At 41.1% G+C, this 19,851-nt stretch overlaps 1 protein-coding gene across 1 annotated transcript in view; it reads left to right on the top strand.

The window, feature by feature from the left end:
• The window catches only part of MTAP (methylthioadenosine phosphorylase), a 55,763-nt gene that overhangs the window by 27,448 nt on the left and 8,464 nt on the right, over window positions 1-19,851 (top strand). The window contains exons 5-6 of the mRNA XM_084629105.1: window positions 11,495-11,597; window positions 16,316-16,555. Coding sequence (XP_084485231.1) covers window positions 11,495-11,597; window positions 16,316-16,555 — 343 coding nt within the window. The remainder of the gene's footprint in view (window positions 1-11,494; window positions 11,598-16,315; window positions 16,556-19,851) is intronic.

The following is a 19,851-nucleotide window of genomic DNA, read 5'->3' on the forward strand; positions in this document are numbered from 1 at the left end:
AATTGTGCATATGACCGTGAACTTGCAGTGATAGTAGCTCTAGGAGAGAGTTAGTTCTTTAAGAAAGTCTTTAGAATTATTTTTGGGAGTAGCAGACTTGACTTATGCGCTTATCTCTAAAAATAAAAGCAAAAGCAATAATAATTTCATCTTTATAAACTGTTTTTAACTTGACAAAGAACTCAGCTTTGTTAAATTATGAATTGGGACAGAAATTAGGCCTATTTGAATTGTCTATAGAATTCTAAACACTTTAAAAGTGGAAAGAATTTTGGCAAGTTTTTTTTTTAGCACTGGGCATCTCTGGAGATAGACTGCCAGTTTTGTCCAACTGCATTGGTTGTGCTCAAGAATAAGGCCTCAAAATTCTGCTTCACTTGTGATGGAAAAAGGGTCCGTTGAGACAAAGCTAGGGATTTTTTAACATTATCTTGTTCAAGGACAAGCTGGATCTATAAAGTTTGGTTGGTTGACACAAAAGAAAATATGATTGTCTCAATGTCACACATTTTCCCCGCTTCCCTCCTCCGCCCCCCCCAAAAAAAACCCATACACACAAACCAGTTGTTTTGCATGTTGTACAGTGAGCTCCTCCTTCAAGGGCAAGCAACTTTAGGATTCTGTGTGATGACTTTTGGGTTGTGTAATTCTCACAAGTGGTGAGGCCAGGAATGATTCATTTTGGTCATCTCAAACTGTCACATATTCTGTATATGACTTATGCTATAGGGAAGTTATTTTAAGACTGATTTTTAGAGTTTTGAATCTTTGAGGGATATTTTGTATCCCTCCATCTGTTAAGCCAGGTGCCTTATTTACTATGACCCACCTGTGCAAGGTTCACTGAGGTTTCTTTATGGCTTTTTCTTCAAGCAAAGACTTGAGAGAGGGAGACGGCAGGAGAGAGAGAGAGAGACACACACATTCTTACTATTTTTTAGTTTATATATATGCATGTTATTTTCTGACAAGTAGCTCATTTGCTTAAAGAAATGTTGGATACTTGAGCATTGTTTATAGTGATTCAGGGGTCAAAGGCAGTGTATTTTCACTATGTATCTATTTTTGTCTCTTACTACATGATCTCATTGACACTATTCAATTAGACACCAGTAGAGGTGTGCTGATGTGTGGATGGATTTTTACTCTTGATGCTGACCAAAAACACTTCCGTGGTGTGTGTGGGAGCCACTAGAGTTCAGTTTGCTGCAAGATCCTGATTTTACTCTGACATCAGTGGATAATGGTTGTGAAATTATTATTTTCAACAGGAAATGAGGAGTAGTTTATGACATTTTGGGGTGCAGTCCAGACTAGTGAAGGGCTGTGTCACCCTGTCCGTGCAACATGGGGTGCCTTATCATGCTTTGCTACTGTAGTTCCCACCTGGGCCACTCACCAATAGTCTAATAGCATGCAGGTCACACCCTGAGAGTCTGTGTATAGCCACAATCCTGGTCCAGCAATTCTGACCTATCAGCAAACACATTTCAGTTCGGATTTTGGCTTCTGTTACTAATTTTGAATATAATGTTGTTGCATACACTTTACCATGATATTATTGACCATTGAGTTCTGAGTTTTCAAATGATATCTTACAAGGCATATTTTTTACAAATATTATTGCAGTAGTGTGTAGGGTGTGAGTACAGGAGTGTATTCCGCCACACACATGAAATTCAAGCATCTGCAAAAGAAAAAAATCAGCAGAGATTTGAATTAAGATGGGGAGATGCAGGAAAACTGCTGTAGATAGGAGCTATACAGGAAAAGACTCTTGCAGAAGCAGTACAGTGCTGAGACTGTGCAGCAGAGGGACCAAGTGGAGAGCAGTACAGTCAAGTGATAGGAGCACAGGGAGGGAAACAGACACAAAGGTCAAAGAAAGAGAGTGGAACAAATCCTTGGAGTGTTTTAAAAGAAGAAGGGTTGCTAATAACATTTCTGGTTTCCCAAGAATCCTAATGAAGGTGTAGTGTGTACAGTGCTTTGCTTCCCAAAGAGTCCCCTTCATTGCAGACTGCTTCCTTGATTACCCATTCCAGTTTCTAACAAAAACCTGAGAATGTTTTGGGGGATTAAAAAACAGTGTATTTATACCTTTTTGCAAATATGTGAATTTAATGCCAACGTTTTGTAAACGTACTGCATGTGTAACTTTTTGTTTGTGTGTCTCATCCTCTAGCAACTTAAGAGGAGTCTGTGGGAAAATTCCTCATTCTTTTATCCTAGCTTCTGGCAGTTTTACACTGCCTGTTAAGGCTGAATGCTTGCATGTCTAGGCTTGTTTTCTGCAGTGCCATTAATTTTAAATTGTAACCTCTCACCAAGTGCCTTTGGTTGTATGATGTGCTGTTTCTTGGAAAACTGAAACCAGTGTGATTTTAAATATAGCGCATGTCTAAGTGGCTGAACCCCTGATAGAAGCCCTTTTTGAAAAACTGTTTCCTGTATTTGCAGGTCATGCTGTAGCTCATTTATGTACATTTTGCTTAGAATGCAGTGTTGCCAACGCTTACAAATTTATCACAAGTCATGGTTCTTTTTATCACCTGCTCCTTCCTTCAGGCGATTTGGGAGCAGGTTGCTGCAGTCACCTCACTCTCACTTGCAACAGCTCCCATTCCCCTGGCCTCTGCAAGTACCTGCTTCCCTAGCTGCACCCTTCTCTCTCCTGCTGTCTCACCCCTCGCTGTTCCCTGGCTCCAGCAGGAAACTTCTACCCACCCCACTCTGCCCCAAGCCCTCCCTCCCAGTTCCCCTGGAGACCCTACTTCGTTAAGCTGCACCTCCACATTTTGTCTGTCCCCTTTGTCATTTACCCTGTCTGCCACTCCCCTCCTGCTCTTGTGTACTTAACCTTTTCCTGTCCGCCCATCTTCTTTCTTTCTTTCTTTCTTTCTTTCTTTCTTTCTTTCTTTCTTTCTTTCTTTCTTTCTTTCTTTCTTTCTTTCTTTCTTTCTTTCTCTCTCTCTCTCTCCCACTCTTACAAATCTTTATTTCACAGTCACCTCTCAGTTTTCCTCCTGTTAGCTACCTGGGGCAGCTGTACTAGTCCTAACCCATTGGGCATCCCCACATCCCTAACTACCCCTTATTCTTTAGTCTTTTTTTCTCTAGTTCCACCTCTGCCTTCCCTCTTGAATGCCTGCTTAAAAAAAAAAATTTGAATACCTTCAAAACGTTCACCTCATGAGTCCAAGTAACCATGTGATCTTACAATTGCAACTGAGGTGCTGTTTCTCCTTTCCTCCCCCTATTATTCGTTGCTCTCACTTATTCTGTCATGCCTAAAAGTGAGACAGTATAAGCTCCTCAGGGTAGGCACTGTATCTGTCTTGTTTTGTAAAGTGCCTAGCAAACTTAAGGCACTGTATAAATAATAAATTAGCTTTCAGTTATTGGTACAAATAACAGCACACTGATTTTCTCATTTCCTCCTAGGCTTCTTGCATTGCTTCTCTTTACAGGGTCCCAGTATGACTACATGGGTTAAAGACCTTTTGCTCAGACACACAATTGCAGAGAATCATGTACAACCACGATCTGAGTCTCAAAAGAGCAGAAAGCGTGTATAACTTGGCCCCAGCAGCAGCAGTCCCTACCACCTCCCCGCCACATCTTGTGGGGGCATCACATGAGGCAGGAGCCCCCACCTCCTAGAGTAGGAAAGAGAGAACACCAGATTGACATCTACCTAAGCATCGTCTGGACCTAGCACGTTGCCAGCAGCCCACCTCCCCTCACCCCTGGATAACAGCCTTCTGCTGTTGCCAGTTAATATAGTTCATCCTGTAGCTAAAGGGGGAGGCCGTTATAATTGGACATAATAGAATTTTGTTTTTATCTGTTTTTTTTTTTTTCTGGAAATGAACAATGAAATTACACACAAAAAGACTGCATGTAAAGAAAGTCAAACAGTCGAAAACTAGGAAATGCTAAATTTGCTGTTGCCTGCACAACCTTAATGCAGCCCCCTTGTTTAACTACATGATCACACACTATATTTCCTGCAGGACCCCTATCTTATGCAGTGCCCCGGCTGCATATGCAAGAGGGGGGCAGAATTAAGGTTGCAGGGGCAACTGTAAATTTAGCATTTTCTTAACTTTTGAGTGCTTGACTTTGCAACCTAAGTACCATTCTTTTAAAGTGCTTTTTTGTACGTAATTTTATTTATTAAGGGCCGGTTCTTTTAAAAATGTTGTTATTGCCTTTGATTATTTCTGTGTGTGCGTGCAAATTGTAGAAACTAATGATTTTTGTTTTATAAATGTAATGAAATAACTCCCTGATCTTTTCCCTGCTTCTGTCCAAAAATCCCAGCTGAGCCACAAACCACGTTGTAGGCAGTGACCACCACCCTCACCCTTTTCATAGACATTGCCTTTGAGAGAAGTAAGTCTGGAAGAGTTCTTTTGATGATACAAGCTGTTGTTTGTGAAGACCTACTGCACTGCTCCCCGAGGCACTGTGCAGGTTTCTGTCCCACCTGTTGCAGAGAGCTGCTGGTAAAAATGTGATGAGAATGCAACCTGTAGTCTGTTTGCACTGGAAAGTTCAGTGGTGAAGGTATGCAAAGCAAGCTTCTGGGAAGAGGTGTTACCACATTAAAAGGCTGCTTCTACATTTGTCAGTTTTGTTCCTCGAACTTTCTGTATGACGTACCACTGAGACAGTTACAAGGCAGGAGCTTCTTGCCTGGGTGGGAGGGAGGGGGTTCCTTAATGCCCCCGGAGACAGAACCGAGATACCACAAAAAAGAAAAAAACCGAGCACTAGGATTAGCTTTCATAATGAATTTTAGTTTTGCCACTTTGTTACTAGTAATGCTTTGCAGAGGAAGAAAGGGGAATGTGGGATGGACTTAATGGGACTGGGTGCGCAATGAAGTGGTTTTAGATTTAGTCAAATTTTGACCACTGGCATGGACTTAGTGATATAATATAACACTACAAGAAAAACGTAAGTTTCCATACAAAATGAAAACATTTAGCAAAGGCTACTTCTCTCAGCCAGTCTGCATATTTACAGTTTCACTTTGAAGAGTGGCTGTAAAAATAATATTGTCTGGCTCCATGTTTCTTGTGCCTCAGTGACTCCATATCAGATTCGCTCAGAGTACATTAACCCTATGGACAGCCTGCTGCTCTGCTTAAATCCAATAACAGGCTGTGTAAAGGGAGACACAGGCACAGGGGCCCAGCAGGGCACGTTTGCACACTCTCTTAGTCCATGGAAGGGTGGGGCCTCTGCACCAGCCCCACATAACATCCTTGAGGGCAAGCCAGGAAAGGAGGCCATGGATCCACCATTACCTGAATTCTGCTGCCTTCCTACTCTGTGCAAGTGGAATGAAGGGCTGGAATAGCAGTGGTGAGGGGTATACACTGCTGTCCCCTTCCCTGGAGACAGTCTGAGGTAATGGATTTCACCCAGATGTGTATACCTCCAAACAGTTCACCCCCATAAAGCTCAGTTACTTGAAATTCACTTCATGTGTATATAAGGCCCACTCCCCTGCAAGTAAATCTTTTTACTGCAGACTTGACCTAGACCTGAAAGTCAAACCTTGTTCTTTCTTGGGTCTTACATCATCATAAGTTCAAAGATTCCACAACAGGAACGTAGTTTTTAACTATTTGTCTTATAATGGGGCAGAAACCAGAATACAGTCTGGCTCCCTCTTGCCATAGCTGCATTGGCTCTGCAGGAAAACAAGAACCAAAAATTAGAAACCTCATTGGTAGATACAATTCTGGGGAGAAGAGAAACAGGGTACGGTTCTCATGGGTAATGTGATGCCACTATTGCATAGCGACTTTTTTTTCCTGTAACTGTTTGTCGTTCGGTTACAGGTAATTCCAGACTGTCTGGCAATATCTGCAGCCGTTACAACTAGTCATAACTTGAAATCCTGTTGCACCTATAAATCTGTCAGTGCACCTAGTAGTAATCACTTGAGATGGAGAAAGGAGCATGCCAAAAATCAAATTAGCGTACAGTTATGAAACAATCACAAGTGCTTTGGTAGTAATGCTGACTAGCAGTTATTCAGGTAATTCAACAAACGGCTTCTGCTAACTAATTGCATCCACATAACAAGGAAAATATCAATTATTCCTTTAGGATTCAGTCTTAAAACAGCAGGTGAATAGTCAGCCAGAAAAAAAGAAACAATAATATATATTTCACAAAGAGAGAGACACCTAAAGAGAACACAATTTAATGCTGTAATACAGGTAAGGGACCACTGATCAAAGTGTATGTGAGCCATAATGCTAATAGGGCCAAATTGTGGCTTGGATAGCGGGACTGCACAAGTAAATAAGTAAGAGGCCGTAAGGCATTCCCTTTCACTAGCTACCCACATCATCATAGGTAGCAGGGTAAGTGAGGAGGGAGGCTCTGTAGAGATACTCCATATCTTTCCCCCCCTCCACCTCCTGCCCTCTACACAAGTAGGTGAGAGGAGGTGGGCAGAACCTTAGCTCTTCCCCCACGCGCGCACACACATTCACACCTCACACACATTCACACCTCACACACCCATGTAACTGGCACATCTAGAGTGACAAGGTGTCCTGATTTTATAGGGAAAGTCCTGATTTGGGGGTCTTCTTCTTATATAGGCTCTTATTACCCCCCACCCCCTTTCTGATTTTTCATATTTGCTGTCTGGTCACCCTAGGCACATCAGACATTAAACCCAGCACAGTTTATTCCTTCCTTGGAACAGTGGGGAAACTGGGAGGGAGATTGTGACACATTGAGTGTGAAAACATTGTCAGAGTAGATATAGTCACGATCTATCCCTGGGGTAGCAGCTCCCACATATTTGAATCTATATTGGAAAGTCTTTGGTAAGGTTTCTCTATAACCTTTGGTATATGAGCCACAACTAGGGGCAGAAATAGTTCAAATATGGTAAGCAAGAAACTCCAGTCTGGGATTTGCTCAGGATCATTTCAAGTGAAAGTGACTGGCTAATAATGTCTAAACTAGAATCAAGCAGGAATAGGATTATCTCGCTTTTCATTTCCTCCCATTCTAAATAATTCATTAGCAGACACTTGACACAGGGAAATCACAGACTAGTATGTGATATTAAATTAACTGGATTCTGGTTGCCGCCCTGCTTTATCCCATAAAAGGAAAATTATGTTACTGTTTTGACACATTTCATATAGTGTATACAGTTTTGCTTACAAATTTAAATTGCTAACCTGTCTTGCTGTTGAATAGCTTCATATTGAAGAGAATAGTACTCCTTTTTAAACTTTAAAATGTTTTCTTCAAGCTTCCTTTAGTATAAACCATGCCACTGGAATTTAGTATTTAAAATATTTTTAGAAAAGTGCTTACTGGTAACTTGGAGGAGAGATTTTTTACAAGCAATGTGAATAATGCAAAGTTTTCTGCACACATCATTGTTCATACAAGTGTTTAAAGACAAGTAGAAAAAAACAAGAAACTAACTGTTCAAATATTGGTTTCCCCTCTTAACATAAACCAGAACTTAAGTGACATCACCACTTATTAAAAAGCTGGTGCTAAAATATAAATGAAAAACTGATTAGAATGTTGTACTACAGCTGAGCATGCAATATGAGCCAAGTCTTGAAGCCCTTATTTAATTTTTTTTAAACCTACCTTGTGCAAAAGAAGTTTTGCCCAAACGAGGATTGAGGAAGGACTTCAGACTTTGGCCCTCTCTCTGCTGCACAGGGGGCAGCATTTCTGAGTGATTTCCCAGTTATTCGTAATTCCTCCCTTTAAACCAAAAAGCCTAGCCATCAAACTATGCAAATCAGACAATATACACAATACATGCTTATAACACGGGACGGTGGAAAGGCTCCAAGGGATTTATGAGGGAGGAAAAATCTTGTGTGAATCTATCATTCTCAATTAAATCTTTAGTCTTTATAAGTGTTTGCAGAAAATCTTCTGTATTGTTCACAAATGTGGCTTTTGTTGTCCTTTCATTCAAAAATGTTAACCATAACTGTATTTTAAAATAGGGTGAGTAAAGCAGTGGAGAGTCAATACAATACGGTCAAAAATTATTCCTCTGACTCAGAAAAGCACTACAATATGTTGTTAAAGCTGTCCCTATTCAGGAACATACACACTCAACTCTCCAGATATGCTTAAGTCCCATTCGCTTCAGTGTGATTTAAGCACATGTTTAAAGTTGCAAGCACCATTCCTGAATAGGGATTATTTCCTAAATCTGACTTAAAAACCCAGTTAGGGAAACCCCCTTCTTTACAAACTTAATTTTTTTTCAAATAAAGCATTATCAAAAATACTGTCCCTTTTCTCTTGCTTTCTTCCCACTTTCTTTTTCCTTCCAGAAAGTAGAGAAATGTCACAAAAATAAAGCAAAACAAAACAGAGCCCCTTTTCCCCCCAACCCACAAAGACCCCAATCATGCAAATGTGCACGTGCATTACTTTTAGTGTGGAAAAGTCCTATTGCCTTCAAAATAAGACATTTTATTAAATTTGAACTGGGTCCAGCAAGGAGAGATACCAACTCTCCATTCATCAGAAGTTCCCGGAATGTTTCTACCTGTGATCCCTTTGACCTTGATCCTGCAAAGATGTCAGCATAGGCTAAAGTGTTTGCAGGATCAGGGCCATCATTATTTTAAAAAGAGTAGACTAGAGGATTTCATAACAGAAATTAAACTTGTTTGGACAGCCCCTGTTGTTTATAATGGAATAATGGACTAAGTGCTTCCAGAATACAGATGCAATCTCCACCTCTCTACTTCTGTGTCTCAAGCTTTTGATCAAATTAAAAAAGAAACTTAGAATTTATTAGGCATGAAAATAAAAAAAATTGTGGTTTAATTATGAAAAAGTTCGGTCTTCTGGGGGGAAATGTATAATATAAAAATATACTAGGCAAGGATTATAAACATTCAAGCATAGGGTCAACAAATAGTTAAATGTTTGGCATGAGGGTCAAATTTAAATATTAAAAACTATCTTTTTGTATTATAGCCCTTCCCCCACACACACACACTTTTTCTCTGTAATTTACCTTTATTTGTAATTTGTCCTATTTGAATTCTTTGGGCAGGGGCCTGCCTATTTTGCATGTATGCTAAACATCTATTATACCTTTGTGCACTATGAGTAAGGTTAAGATTTTCTCATGGTTACTTTTAGTAAAAGTCAGGGCAATAAACAAAAATTCACAGGAGCCAGTGACCTGTCTCTGATTTTTACTAAAAATAACCGTGGAGGAGGGTTTGGAGAGGAATGACAGCTGGAGCCCCATACAGAGGGACTGGCAGCCCCAACCCCAAAGTCCTGGCCAAAGCCACGGGGCAGGGACGCCAACAGCCACAGGGAGTGGGGGGAACATACAGGCCCGGCTCCAGCCGCAGTCACAGGTTAGGAGCACACACTCCCAGCTCCAGCCATGGGTGGGGTGCACAGCTCCAGGCCCTGCTACAGCTGCTGACAGCTGAAGCCAAAGAAGTCACAGAGGTCCAGTAAAGTCACAGAATCTGTGACTTCTGTGACTGAATCTTACACTTAACTATGAGTCGGATTTTCAAAACTTACTAGGAGATTTGGACACAGATCCCATTGCAAGTGTCCTTCCCTCTTATCCCTTCCTTTTATCTCTCTCTCTCTCCCCCATATGTTTTGAAAGAGTACAGCTGAACCAGGTCACTCAAACGGCAGAGAGTATTAAAGAAGCTAAAGAAAAATGGCCTTGTGTTCATGACACATGAGAGAGTGTTGGGACACCTGTGTTCCATTCTTCGCTCTGCCATTGATTCTGTGTGAACACGGGGCAGTCACCTCAGCTCCCTGTGCCTCCATTTCTGTGCTCCCGGTGATGAAGCTACCACCACTCGTTCGGGGTGGGGTTTTTTTATCGCCAGGAGAGCTCTCCCCCCAGTGGTAAAGCGTGTCTACACTGCCCACGTCACAGTGCTGCTGTGGCCATGCTATAACATGGGTCGTGCAGATACACCCTTACATTCATTAGCATTTGTGACGCACCTTGGGATCCTCAGGTAGGAGGAACTATAGACCTGCAAAGTAGTAGTGTTAAACTCCAGTAGGGGGACAAGTCATGTGTGTGCCATACCTTTGGCAGTGAATTGCTGTAGCAGGTTCCAGTGGCAAATAGTTACCACTTGTTGTGTATGTTGTGCCTCGGGAATACAGAATATTTAGTATTCTAACAGTATCTTGCCATCACACATTTATGTTCATTTGCAGCTTCCCACTTTGTAATGACACAGCCGTTAGAACAGAAAAACAGTTACATAGACTTAGTTCTTTTGTGTAGAGCTCAATGCAGCCTTCATATACGTGGGCACAACTCCCATTGCAGTCTATTTGGGTCATTCTTCTCAACGCCATGAAGTAACTTTAGATGGTAGCACAATTGTTTCCAAACCAGAAAGCTCAAGTTAAATCTTGGGGGGGATTCAGTACCACTCATGCCGAAACAGTGGTACGCTTGATGTATTCTGATTCTTATCTTGTCCACGCATAAATTATTCTTCAGTGTAGAACAGATCAGTATTAGGTACACATAATATTAACATACTCATGCCTGTATGCATGACTGCATCACTTGTCTAAAGGGGGGAAATCAAGTTAAGGTGGAACAAAAAGTTACTTAAAGTGAAGTTAACCTTTCAAGTCAACTAACTCGAACTTAAAAAGTCAAATGACAGGGCAAATGTGTTTTTTCCTCTTACTAAGTGGGGAATGGTTCTTGGAAGGTTTGTTTTCAGAGGATTTTCACCACCCAATTAACTGAATGGGTGACTCAGCACTATTGAGCGCGTAATGATGTCTTAGTCACAATTCTGACAGATGGCAAAATGGAAAGAATATGTTCTGTTAGCGATGGACAATTCTGCATTGTGTTGAGCTGCATGTTTGTTTGGTTACTTTCATGCAGGGAAGCAGTTTCCCATCTGGAGGAAGGGAGGTAGGGATCACCTTTTCAAATGGAAAGGTCTGCTTTCAGTTTCAAGCTGTGGACATGGATATAATTCTTTTGAGAAGAGGAGGACTTCTAATTTCAATATTGCTGTGGTTGAATTTGTGCATGTTTTGTTCCCCAAAGTGCCCATTTGTTCAGTGTAAGGTGACTGCCGCTGCTTTTTTTTTTTTTTTGGTACATTTATGAGTCATTCAAACTGGAGTTTGTTAGGAACTGAAAATTAATTGTCATCTTTTTATAGAAGTAATTCATACTTAGATTCCACTTGACTGAACTTAATGTTCTGTAATTAACTGATAATATGCTGCTAGAACTGCTACTTCATTCCCTTCCACCACAATTTCAGAAGATGTATATCAGGGCAAAACAGGTAAAGAATAGTGTTGGAGATGTTTATTAACATGATTTTTCATGCCCTTTCCCCATCAGTTGACAACTTAATCATTCAGCATCCATGAATTTCCTGCTGCTTCTATCTCTAAATATGCTCTTTTTTTCCAGGACTATCAAAAGACATAACACTTTTTATGATGGGTGCTATTCCAATCTTCCAGGAGTATGTCATATTCCAATGGCTGAACCATTTTGCACCAAAACCAGAGAGGTTAGTGGATTTCATAAGAAAAATCAAATATTTAAAAGCTGTTTGGACATGCTATAGACTGACTAAGTGGTTCCATAATCCAGGTGCAGTCTCCGCCCCTCTAGTCCTGTGTCTCAAGCATTTGACCAAATTAAAAATAAAATTAGAATTTGCTAGACATGCAAATAAAAGATTTTGTGGTTTAATGATGAAAAAGGCAGACCAAGTTCTGTCTTCCAGGGAAAAGAATGCCGATTGTGTAGTCATTCGTTTAAGAAAGCGTTTGGCAACCTGCATTTCCCCAGGGACTTTCATGGGGATGAAAGGCTTCTAAATTATTAATTACCAATCCATTAAAATGACATTGTGGGCAAACAAGGGAGAGAAAATTGAGGCATGCACCCTCTTTGTACTGTGTATGTTCTGAACTAGCACAGTAGGTCCTGATCCATGGCTCGGGCTCCTCGGTGCTACTGCAATACAAATCATTAATAATAACAACATAACAGTCACAGAAGGTACCAATGTGGCACTTGTTTTTTTACACAATGTCTGAGCAGCTTTACCCATGTATAGCATGTGACATAGCAGGATGAAGGCTTGTTGTCTTCATTTGATGGAATATATGGGCCCAAAGAATTAAAGGGGTTAATACAACCCAGTCATTAAACAGTTTTAACCAAGATTCAGCGTTTGGTATAGAGAGACTTTAGCCTGCTTAGTACCATGGCAAACACACCATTAAACATCCTTTTTAAGCTTTGAGTCAAGATAAGAAGCTTGATAAGAAGGAAAAAGAATTAAAGCATTTGAAATGTAAAGTAGTTAAATAAGGCTTTTATTTTAACATTTCTTGTTTCCTTTTCCTTTAACTGGAGAGTTTGTATAAGGAAAAGCCCCCATGTTTGACAGTCTTTTAGATGGTATTAAAGATGGGAATGGTTGTCCTTTTTTTGAAGAAAAGAGAAGCTAGTTGAAATGGGCTGGAGCTGTTGTTATTGATGATGTTGTTAAAGTCCAATCCAGGTTCCTAAGAAGACAAACCAAGACAAACACACACACAGGGGAGAGAAAAAACAGCCAAGATAGAAATGCAGCTTCTATCTCTGGTGTTGACTTTCATGTGCAACCTCGCTGCTGGAAAAACACAGTCCCAGCACATTGTCTTATTAGCCACTCTGAGACTGGGCAAACTCAGCTTTTATCTGCCTCTTTCTGTCAAAGGCTTATAGCAATGTTGTAAAATATGTAGTCTTGGCTAGCTAAGACAGATTCTTCTTAGACAGAAGGAAAAAGAAAGAAGATAGCACAGAGAGAAATAAGGCAGGGAAGGGAAAAGGATGCATTTTATGGGGGGTCTCACATCTAGGGTGACCAGACAGTCCCGATTTTGGGGGCTTTTTCTTATATTGGCACCTGTTACCCCCCACCCCCTGTCCTGATTTTTTACACTTGCTATCTGGTCACCCTACTCACATTCGAGATGGTGTTCAGGATTCAGCCGGAACTGGTGGAAGTGGTGATGTCATCTGCCTCTCTCAAGCCCTGTCTGCTCAGGACATTTCTCAGGATTAGGATGAAGAAGGTCTGGGGTCCAGGAGACAGTGCGGGTGGCAGCCATGATGGTAAAGCTTGCTAGTCAATTTTTCTCTCCCGAAGTTTCTTTCTTTAAGGACCCCAAAAGGAAGTGATGGGTGGAATAATCCATCCCCTGGTATCTGATATCCCCTAGTATGTTGGATACTAGGCCTAATGGATGGACAAAATAACTTTTGCTCATCAGCTGCTCCTGTTTACCAAGCGTGATCTTAACACAGTCCTTGAGTTACATCAGTAGGCCTTTTTATTTAGACTAATTCAGTCTTTCTCCCTTTTGTACCTTTTCCCATCAGCATTTGTGATTATAGGTTATTGTGACATCTTATGAACTTTTACTTACTTTTAAAGTTGAGCTCACAATCATGGTAAATTTGTAGGCCCAATTATTACAACAGGCTATATTTAATACTTTTAAGGATGGAGACTAATCTATTCTTATCCTTTTTAAATATTGCTGGTCTTATTGTATGTACCTTGGGATTTCTGTTATTTGGAGGAGGGTTGTGCTATTTTAACAATAGGAAATGCTGCTGTATTTTTCAGTATTGTTGTTTTAGGGAAGAGCTTGTTTATGGTTAAAAATGCCTTTTTTCAGTGGGGCCAGAATGTTCTTCCATCTGAGCAGAGGGAAAATGAAGAAGGAGATTCATGTTAAGAGTCTCTGCAGAATGCAAGTTGCATAATGGCATATACAGAGAGAGCACAGAATCACTTACAGAAATTATGGTCAGATTAGAATTCTAAAAATCTTTCAACCCACTTAGTCATCATGCTATCAGTTACCATTCCAAGGCAGACAAAACAATAGAGTGCTAAGCAGGTGACTCAGTCTATGTCCAGAGCATTTAATATATCAAGTATCAGTGCTGAGCTGTTAGCTCTTTTTACCATTTTGCATCATTGTAGGTAGATATTGTTTCTGTATAATTAACAAAAATAGTATTTCTCAGTGACTCAAGTTAGTCCTTTGCTTCTTACAGCAGCAATAATAAAAGGGAAGTTCTACACACACACAGTCATAACTGATGGAACCACATCACTGTTTCCAAAACAAAAAAATAGATAAATCATGAATCTAGGGCTCTTTGCAGTTAAATCGATAAATTATGAAGTTAAAGATAGATAATTTTATTGCAATTCAGATATTTTTCTTCAAGTTCTGATTTTATCATAATATGTTTGATCTATGTCCTGGAGCTTAGCATGTCATCAGAACCCCTCAAAAGGTGTATATTAGTATAATTCCCCTAACCCAATTGTAATAATTAAAACCATACAAAAATCCAGAACTATAAATGTGTTGTGGCTGGATGGAACAACTGGGATATGTAATTCGTAGATTTTTTTTAACAACTAAATATACAAAAAATATCAGAGAAAAATAAACTTTCCAGAATTTTTATAAACTGTAAATCCAAAAACTAAATTAAGAGAAGTTGCCCTGAAATACAGAATGAAAAAGGAATGATCCTTTTCTGTGTTATAATAAAAGGAAACTATTTTGGAATACTGTGACAGTTGATACTAGTTCAGAGATTGGAACTCACTGGAAACAATTTACAAATAGTAAAAGTGAACCGATACAGCAGGGGTGGCCAACCTGAGCCTGAGAAGGAGCCAGAATTTACCATGTACATTGCTAAAGAGCCACAGTAACACATCAGCAGCCCCGCATCAGCTCCCCCAGCTCCCAGTGCCTCCCACCCACTGGCAGGCCCACCGATCAGCATCTCCCCCTCCCTCCCCGCACCTCCTGATCAGCTGTTTTGTGGGGTCCAGGAGTCTCTGGGGTGGAAGGGAGGAGGAGCGAGGGCACTGCAGGCTCAGGGGAGGGGACAGGAAGGGGTGGAGTGGGGGCAGGGCCTGTGGCAGAGCGAGGGGTTAAGCAGTGGGCACCCCCCAGCACGTTGGAAAGTTGGCGCCTGTCGCTCCAGCCCCAGAGTCGGTGCCTGTACAAGGAGCCGCATATTAACTTCTGAGGAGCCGCATGTGGCTCCGGAGCCACAGTTTGGCCACCCCTGCGATATAATATTCCTGGTCAGGATTGCACAGACTAATGACCAACATCTAGTGTACGTCAACACATAGAGTTTAGCCACTGGCGTGGGAATTAAGAGAGAGGTATAACCCTCACATCTCCAAATCAATGCATTTCTCTCCAGATTTCCACCATGTTTCCCTCGCCCACATACTTAGACTTTTCTTAAAATTTCCCACCCTTGCCATCATCAGTTCAGCTCCACCTTTGGGAGCAATGGTGGTATTGTTCGTGTAAACTGGCCACCAGCATTTCCACTACCACATTGTTTAGACTTGTTCTGACCAGAAGTCTCACTGTAAGCAAGGCCTGGGTATCAAACACACTTGCTTCCTGTCCTCCTCACCCAGTGCTGGAAACAGAATCCCACTGGTATAATCTGGATTAGATGAGTTCAGCACCCACTACAGCAATGCAGAGCAGGCATCCAGGTATTTAGCCTCCTTTCTGACAATGGATGTTAAAACACAGTTGATCCTATCGTCATCAGTAGGACTATTTGTTTTCAGCCCTGAGAGAGGAAGCTGAAATGGGAGTGGGTTTCCTTGTTTGACACTTGTTGTCAAATTAGGCTCACATTCATAGTAAAAAGCAGGTCTGGCTAAACGATGGCTGGCGAGCCGCATGCATCTCTTTTACAGTTAAAGTGCGGTTCGTGGAGTGTCCCCTTCCCCCTGCATCCTACCTGTTCTCCACCTACCAGACTGGGGGAAGGAGTTCGGGGCTTCTGCCCTGCAGCAGGGTGGTGGGGCTAGGGAGGGGAGAGGGAGTAGGGAAGGCACCAGGGCTCGGGGCTTCAACCAGGCACCACCCTGCAAGGATGAAGCCCTGAGCCCCGGCAGGGGCCACCCCGCGGGGCAGGTTGTGAGTGTCTTGTGGGTCTCGAACTTCTGAAGATTATCGTATGCAGCTCTGAGGGTCAGTAAGTTTGGTCACCACTGGTATAAAGACAGCCTTATTGTGTGAAAGTTATTCAGGTGAGAGACAAGAGTACCCCCCAAAGAGAGAGATTTGTTCTTTACTTACTTCTCTTGTATGAGGAAATAGTTGGCTTCACGTAGGTGATTAATAATTTGCTATTTCTGTGATAATATTTTTGAAGGTTCTTATGGAGATTGCCAAGAAGCATGGGATTAAGTGCCACTCAAAGGGGACAATGATCACCATTGAGGGGCCACGTTTCAGTTCTCGGGCAGAAAGCTTGATGTTTCGCAACTGGGGGGCTGATGTTATCAACATGACCACAGTTCCCGAGGTGGTTCTTGCAAGAGAAGCCGGAATCTGCTATGCAAGTATTGCTATGGCAACAGATTATGACTGCTGGAAGGAGCATGAAGAAGCCGTGAGTGAAGCTTCTGTTTTGTTTGGTCTTGTTGTTTTAGATTATGGCAAATTATATGTAGTGCAAGTGCATAAAGTTATACAGTTCTTGATAGAAATCACAGTAGGCCCTTTTATACCAGACAAATTCTGCTCTTAATTATACCAGTTTATACCCTAATTCACTCCGTTGAAGTCATTGGAGGCATTCTGAAATAACAAAAGTGTTAGTGAGAGCAGGACTGAGTCCAATATCCCTGCTTTTTCCTTTAAAAAGTTCTCTTATCAGAATAAAACTGTTCACCTCTTATTGTGTGAATCAGGGTATGTGTATAAAGCCAGTTGTGACATCATTTTCCTGTAACTGACCTTGTCCTAAGTCTCTTGAGCTCTCCACAAAAAAACATATCCTTTTTAGTTCTTATACCTCTTTCTCATGTAATATATTCAAGAACAACCACTAACCAGCAGAATGCTTACGGTGCTTGCCAGTTGAACCTTAGTCATCACAGAAAATGGCAGCATCAACTGTAGGACTTGCAGAAATGCAGACTGTTGTATATATTAGTTAATACATGGTCAAAGCAACACTGTAAAATTGTTTGTTCTATATTTTTTATGTTTATATGAAATCTTTCCTAGCTTTTGGGTGGCATTTTGGTTTTGGCCTGAAAGCAAGTGTATTTAAAAAATAATTTATACAGAAAACTAAATAATTCCAAACTGGAAATGTGGCACTTTTTTTTTTTTTTTAACAGCAAGTGTCATTAAACATTGGAATCACGATGTCAAGAGATGTGGTGGATTCTCCATCACTTGTAGTCTTTAAATTGAGATTCATTGTCTTTTTAAACGAGACCATCCTGTTCAACCAATAGTTGAAAATAGAAAAATACATAGGTGAACTTCTGTGGCCTGTGTTGTGCAGGAAATCAGACAAGATGACTACAGTGGTCCCTTCTGGCCTTAAAGGATCTGTCTTGGATGACTTAGAAACAACAAATCCTGAATCTTGGCGGGGGTTACACTAGAAGTAATGGAGGAGGAGAAGGATCTTGGAGTATTGGTTGATCATAGGATGACTATGAGCCGCCAATGTGATATGGCCGTGAAAAAAGCTAATGCGGTCTTGGGATGCATCAGGAGAGGTATTTCCAGTAGGGATAAAGAGGTTTTAGTACCGTTATACAAGGCACTGGTGAGACCTCACCTGGAATACTGTGTGCAGTTCTGGTCTCCCATGTTTAGGAAGGATGAATTCAAACTGGAACAGGTACAGAGAAGGGCTACTAGGATGATCCAAGGAATGAAAAACTTGTCTTATGAAAGGAGACTCAAGGAGCTTGGCTTGTTTAGCCTAACCAAAAGAAGGCTGAGGGGAGATATGATTGCTCTCTATAAATATATCAGAGGGATAAATACCGGAGAGGGAGAGGAATTATTTAAGTTCAGTACCAATGTGGACACAAGAACAAATGGTTATAAACTGGCCACCAGGAAATTTAGACTAGAAATTAGACGAAGGTTTCTAACCATCAGAGGAGTGAAGTTTTGGAACGGCCTTCCAAGGGAAGCAGTGGGGGCAAAAGATCGATCTGGCTTTAAGATTAAACTAGATAAATTTATGGAGGAGATGGTATGATGGGATAACATGGTTTTGGTAATTAAATATTCATGGTAAATAGGCCCAATGGCCTGTGATGGGATATTAGATGGGGTGGGATCTGAGATACCCAGGAAAGAATTTTCTGTAGTATCTGGCTGATGAATCTTGCCCATATGCTCAGGGTTTAGCTGATCACTATATTTGGGGTCGGGAAGGAATTTTCCTCCAGGGCAGATTGGAAGAGGCCCTGGAGGTTTTTCGCCTTCCTCTGTAGTATGGGGCACGAGTCATTTGCTGGAGGATTCTCTGCTCCTTGAAGTCTTTAAACCACGATTTGAGGACTTCAGTATCACAGACATAGGTGAGAGGTTTTTTGCAGGAGTGGTGGGTGAAATTCTGTGGCCTGCGTTGTGCAGGAAGTCAGACTAGATGATCATAATGGTCCCTTCTGACCTAAATATCTATGAATCTATGAATCTAGATGACCCTTGCAGTCCCTTCTACCCCTATGATTCTAAATCTATGAAAGAAAAATCAACATTTAGGGCCAGATCTTCTATTGGATGTGTGTGCACAGCTGCCACTTAAATCATGGGGAGGGCATCAGTAGCAGAATTTTACTCTTAGTCCATTTATGAAGGTGCTGGTCAAAGCTCAATAGTTAAGTTTTTGTTTGTGGGGAGTGTTCTTTGTTTTATTGCATTTGAAGCACTGGGGGGAGGGATAGCTCAGTGGTTTGAGCATTGGCCTGCAAAACCCAGCCTTGTGAGTTCAATCCTTTAGGGGGCTATTTAGGGATCTGGGGCAAAAATTGGGGATTGGTCCTGCTTTGAGCAGGGGGTTGGACTAGGTGACCTCCTGAGGTCCCTTCCAACCCTGATATTCTATGATTCTAAGTTGGGATTCAATATCTTTGCTATCTAGGAAGAATACAGTGTAGCCTTCACAAAATTACAACACAGGTAAGGTATCTAAACAGCCTTATTGCTGTCCTGTAGTGATGCCCTGAGATAACGACACAATTATGATAAATGCAAAATGGTGTATGTAATCCCAGATTAAATGCAACTGATTTTTAAAGATGGATTTGGTTCTTTTTTTCCAGGATGATACCTTTACAAGACAGAAGGTTGTTTTGGTTCCTTAACTGTATATTTCCATACCTTTTGACATATTTGGATTTCTTTCAATTTTAACCTTAACTCTGAATTTTCTGGGTTTGCAGTGCTTGTGTTTGGGATATTTACAACACCCCTGTAGTGTATTTTACCCTACATTACTTATATGCATTCTCAACCCTACCTCCATCTTAACATAGTTTTGATCTGGAAAGAACCATGTTAGTTGCAAAATTGAATCAGTTTTCTGCAATATTGATCTGTCTGTGCACAGATGCGTCACAAAGATGCAGGCAAACAGCAGCGAGGATATGGATCCCTGAGAACTTCACTTGTTTTCTGCATTGATAGTCCCATAAAATGCATGTAATGGGATAGACACAGTCAGGATATTGTAGATTCTTCAGTTGAATTTTTGAAGACTGAAAATATTTATGTGCCTACAGTGTCCATTATTATACAGTAAGATTTCAGCCAGTGATGGCCCACTAAAATCTAACTTATACCTTCACAAAGAACATTGAAGCTTTGACTGATGCTGTGAAAATTACCTCACTGCAGCATTTTATTTAAAGCTGCCAATGTCATCCTGAG

Source organism: Lepidochelys olivacea, assembly GCF_965140295.1.
Source record: "Lepidochelys olivacea isolate rLepOli2 genome assembly, chromosome: 5".
NCBI classification, from domain to species: Eukaryota; Metazoa; Chordata; order Testudines; family Cheloniidae; genus Lepidochelys; species Lepidochelys olivacea.